Source organism: Echinococcus granulosus (assembly GCF_000524195.1).
Source record: "Echinococcus granulosus chromosome Unknown EG_S00291, whole genome shotgun sequence".
Taxonomy (NCBI): Eukaryota; Metazoa; Platyhelminthes; class Cestoda; order Cyclophyllidea; family Taeniidae; genus Echinococcus; species Echinococcus granulosus.
In genome coordinates this window covers 26,114-31,432 of record NW_020170671.1, presented here as the reverse complement: position 1 = coordinate 31,432, position 5,319 = coordinate 26,114, and the positions used below count along the sequence as shown (strand labels likewise).

The window sequence follows — 5,319 nt, the reverse complement described above, 5'->3', positions numbered from 1 at the left end:
TCCAATTCATACCCTTTTTTGGTTGTAGCTTCTGTAGCCATCCTTGAGATTCCTGATTGCCGAATGTTTTGTAAACTAAACTGTGTGGGATAGGGCTAATTGTCAAGAGAGCGCCATAATCTGGAATATGTTCCATGGCATGCACATCTGGCATGCCAATCACTTTTTGCAGTAAAGTTTGCTACGAGGAAAGAGGTTTTAGGTTTTCAGACTACGACATCAATGACATCATTGAGGAGTGTTCGGTAGGCTGTACTTTAAATTTCGATTTCAAATTGTTGGAAACTGATCTTACTTCTTTACTGATCATTCTACTAACCTCCAAATTGAGGTCTCGCTAAAGATCAGTCTCCAATCCATCCCCCTATAGTGTCTGCAATTTCTGACGTCCACTCCAGCAACAAAGCGAGGGCATCAGGACTTTGGCTAGATTAAATTGGATCCATTTACTACTACTACTACAACCATTACTACTACTATTACTACTGATACTATCACCACCACTAGGAGCAGTCAGAAGGGTTTGATGGTAGGAGCACTTGCAGGAGTTAAAAAGTTGTAGTGATAAATGCATTAAAAAAATATCGTTTCACTATTAAAATGGCCAATTAACTTTCACTTAATACAATAAATTAGTGCCCAACTCATAATTCTCCTGAATAGAGTCCACTTTCACTTATTGCAAGCAGCTCATTTCTCCAGCAGTACTTTTGGCTCTCTCAAATCGGATGTAAAGTTTCACTAGGAGAGTAAGTTTAATTTCCAATCCACTTAGCAATTAAAATCCTCGCATTGGACGAACCATGCCAACTTCCTGCATTTCTTAACCGTAATGCTCTGTATTTACCTCCAATTAAGTACCTCATTATGGGTGAGCAAAGCCGAAAGAGATGGTAAAATGGGTAAAATAACCCCAGAACTTTGTACGATAATGCTAGTGGTCTAATAGACGTGTAATTAGTAAATTATGATAGCCTACACAAATATTTTTAGATCATGGTAACTACAATTTGTCCAGTGATAGCTCGAAGGAACGCATTGAAGAAGGACATAAATACATTTGACATTTTGATTGTCAGCAGCAGCTGTTTTTAAAAAGCAACTTTATTATTTTCTTTGAAAGGATCGTTGGTGAAGAGATGGTGTTATTACCTGTTATGTGTTTGCATGAGCACGGTCACTGGTCAAGATCCCAACCAGAGGAGCTAGGAGATGAAGACTTCAGTGTGGAGATCATTAATGCCAACAAGGTGGGTACACTGGCAGCACGGCGATTGCATTCGAGATTGCTGACTAGATCGACCACCATAGTTGCCGGTCATCATTCTCACGTATTTGTACTACTTTGTATTACTTGTAGGATGTACCTCTGCTGCGTATCAGTTAAAAAATTTAACGTTAGTGCAAATATGGATCTGGTCTAAATTATTAAGGAATTATACTTCCGAAAACAAACTTTAGAAGGTCAAAATGGGAACATTTTTTTAGGATTTTAAAGATCTCTAACTAGTGATAGATGCAGAATAAATAGATGGATATGGGATGGATGGATGGATGGATGAATAAATTCAGAATAGATGAATAAAAGGATAGAAGGTGGACAAATAGATTAACTCAAGAATGAAGAAAAACGCCACCTGGACTCATGCTGAAGCACATAGATTGCGTACCACTTCAAATCCATGGCCATCAATCATAGCTAAAATTTCAGCCCAACGTTTTCCTGTCTTTGTAAACCAATTAGCTGCTCGGACAAGGGCTCTTTTAAACTTCTATATCAAAATTAGTTGCCTCACTTTCTGTATGACTGCCCTCAGTTCCCATCTTCACTTTCGTGGACTTACTTCCAAACTACCGCGCATTCAAAGCGCTCTGAACTCGTTAAGCCAATGGGGCAATTTTTGTCCTCCGATTCGCCCACAGACGACTAGACAAAGGAGTTTGGAAGGAGAAATTGAATTTTTGTAATTTTTATTTAGGTTGAGAAAACCAAATTGTTGCGCATTAAGATACCTGACGTCATAGCATTTGACGGTTTGATGGCTCAAAGCTATGAGTAGTTTACAAGATAACATCAAACAGCCTTCAGAAAATTGTTTAAAATAAAATCTTTTAATGGTATTGACATGCTACTTAATACCTCCTAAGTCGAAAATAAGTAGTCTCGAGAAGACTAAAGTTTCCTTAAGTGTGACTTCTTTTCCTTCGAAAGGCAAAAGAAAAATCTTTTTAAGTAAAATTAATGAAACTAGTAAATATATAAAAAATCCACTTTTTTTCTGTGAAATACAATCAAACCATATTTGGTAGTACACATAGCTTAATAGCCATATTGGCATGTAAAGATGACAAACGAACTCATGTAGAATGCCCTACGGGGTTCCAGCATTTGTTTACTAGAGCGAACCTTGGGGATTACCATGTTAAAACAGCTTGGGTGTAATTTACACCGAAGGCAGGCTCGCGTTTTTAGCGCCTTCTGCGTAGGATTGGAATGCAACAGCAGTGTGTAAGTGTGTGTGGGTATATGTTTTTGCCCCACGCTCTCCTAATGGAGACCCGTGGTACGTGAACAGTACAAGAGGACTGCTGCTTTCATGCACATAGCTTAGAACCCTTGTAAGAGATATAATACCTCACCTTCCTTCTCTGTCGCGTTGAAAACTCTTCCCCAATGATTTGAATTTACGCCTAGGTATTCAGATCACCACTAATGGAACATCCTTGTCTGTCAATCGTAGGGGTGATCTAGGCTAACTTTAACCACTTTTATAAACCCTCTTCTCCTATTGTTCTTTCTACGTGAATTTGATTGGATTTAGTGGTCATATAGTCCGAAATGTGAGGTAGGGGCGAGGAGGAGGGGGAAATAGTCATTGATATTTTGATCTTAAAAGGGAGCATTTCTTCATCACCTTCCTAAGGATTTGACAGATAGATGAATCTCCCCACCTCTTGACAGCTGACCTGAGAAGCAAAATATGCATCTGGGGAGAAAAGGCAGATGTAGGGGAAAGTGTCATCATATAACTAAAAACAATCATTCTGAAGTGGAATAAGAAAAAGGGAAATATCACGAGACTTTTGTCTTTCCTTAATTTAGTCTTGGAATACTGCAATAGGTGCTTAAATTGGATCCTGTAAGGACGCATTTTTCCCCCTTAAAAAATCAAGTCTAGTTTGAAGTTATGATAATAACGCGTCTGACATGTCCAACTGTCCAGGAGATTCATATCAAATCCGATTTGTTGTTGCTCATTTAAGAACCCATTTGTCAAATAAAATATTTACGAAATAATTTTGCCCCGAATTTATTCTTAAATGTTATAAGTTTGATTATGGCTTGACTTATCCCAGCACTTTCATTGTCAGAACATCAGAGGAAAATCGTCCATAATAGCTCAGCTGCTTGGATTTGAGACCACTGCTTAAAAACCGGAAATTCCGTGCCATAATCCACGAATCATGAGGAGGCTACATCTAATTTACTATTTGATTGCCCAATTAATCTGTTTGGTGCAGGCATTGGTACCAAAGACGGATAAGAAACACACGTCAAGAATGTGTGACTTGTGGGCTAGGATGGAAAAACTATGGATTTGCATATTTGTGGCATTGATCTCTGAGAAAGAATTTAATTTCTCTCCAGGTATCAATTTTTTAATAGTTTCTTCTCAGGTTTTAAGCTTTGTTAAAATTATTATTACAGGTACGTGGATAAGTCAGAAGAAGCCAAGTCTGGAGGTATTTGGCCAGTTAAATAGTCGCATCAATTTAATTGTCCACCCGTAGCGACCCCCTTAACCTTCCCCCCTTCCATAACGTGGCAGTGGACCGTTCAATTTCCCAGCAAATTACAAAGACTCCGAGAGTGGAAGAAATGACGTTCAATTTACTCTCGTCCTGCACTAGGAAGATGGAATTTTGGCTGACCCACCCAGTGAGTCAAAGAGGCGCGCCACTGTTGCCTCCATTGGGGGCGAGGGAGTATTTTTACCCTATTTCATTCACTCATAGTGTTATTAGTTGTCATGACAACCAAAGTTTAATAAGATATAGCAATCCAGGACAAAAATACAGGAACTTTTCTAGTTGACGTCATGGCTTCATAGGGAACTAGCATTTAATTTTTTGTCTGTTGTGGGAAAACTAAAACAGTTGAGAAACTAGTTCATTTATGTGAAGGTAGTTTCTTAAACTTCCAAGGAAATATGAGACTTTTTAAAGTGTTTTTTGTTCTAAGCAGAATCATTACTATGCCAATGTTGCAATTGGTAAAGGAATGGATTTCAATACGACTGCTTTTGCGATAGGGACAAGTGAAGTGAATAAACGGCTCGATTGTTCTGATTGCGAGTAAATTAAAGTACTAATTTCCCTTTTAAAATATTTACCAATCTTTTCTAAGACAAACGACTTTTTGGTTGAGAAAAGTCAATCACCTCAACTCAGATGCTGTAGTATTCCAACGATAATACCAACACATGCACTAACAAATGCAGACCAATTTCAGTGGTACTTAAAAATCCCTTTCTAATGAAGTCATTCTCAGGTCTAGAACATCTTGCATCGACTGTTTTAGTAAAAGGATAAACCTGTCGTCACGTATTTGTGACGTCTGGCTCAGAAGGTCAACGCGCCAAAGCATGCTTACTCTGATAGAATGTATGGGTACATTTAAATTTTCTTAGCTTTATATACTTACACATCCTTACTTTTGCCAACTTTTCCCCCAATTACCTGTTTTTGCCCTGTCATCTTTTGTCTCAATTGACAGCCAGGGTTAAAAGCTTAAGTCCATGAGGCGAATGTGTTTATCCCAGAAAAACCTTATTCACCGTCTCATTAGTATATATAGAAAGATCCTTGGTCAATACTACGGTTTAATTTGGGATAATTCACATTGCCTTTTTAAAAGAACTACAAGTTTACGCATAAAACTACCTTGCAGGAAACATCTTCGGATATCATTGGGTCTGTAAAGCGCTACTAAAGTAATTAGCTTAAAAATTTGCAAAACCATTCAAAGGATGACTAACAAGTAAACGGTGAAAGCTATGCTAATCCTTCTTTGAAATGCCTTTCCGTCCCAAAATGGGCTGGCACCAATAGTCAGCTCAAACTGGTGTGCTCATCGACAGGTAATAAGTAGTATTTCCGCCTATTCGTAGTAAGATAAGAAAATTGCACATGTAAAAAGTCTGGCTTCTAGTCTGTAAGTAGAGTAAAAGCCAATAACTGTAAGTTTCGTCGAGGCTCTGAAAGCTCTTAATGCTCATTTTCAAGGTGTCAAAAAAGGCGAATTGAAAAGCAGCGCCA

The 5,319-nt window shown here is 38.3% G+C and overlaps 1 protein-coding gene across 1 annotated transcript; it reads right to left on the bottom strand. All coding sequences in view use genetic code 11, as the record gives it.

The window, feature by feature from the left end:
• Positions 1-975: 975 nt before the first annotated feature.
• On the bottom strand, positions 976-2,339 carry EGR_10881 (hypothetical protein; the record flags this gene model as incomplete). The annotated part of the gene is made up of 2 exons (XM_024500130.1): positions 976-1,085; positions 2,141-2,339. 2 exons carry the CDS (start codon positions 2,337-2,339, stop codon positions 976-978), a joined length of 309 nt encoding a protein of 102 aa, XP_024345458.1.
• Positions 2,340-5,319: the final 2,980 nt, after the last annotated feature.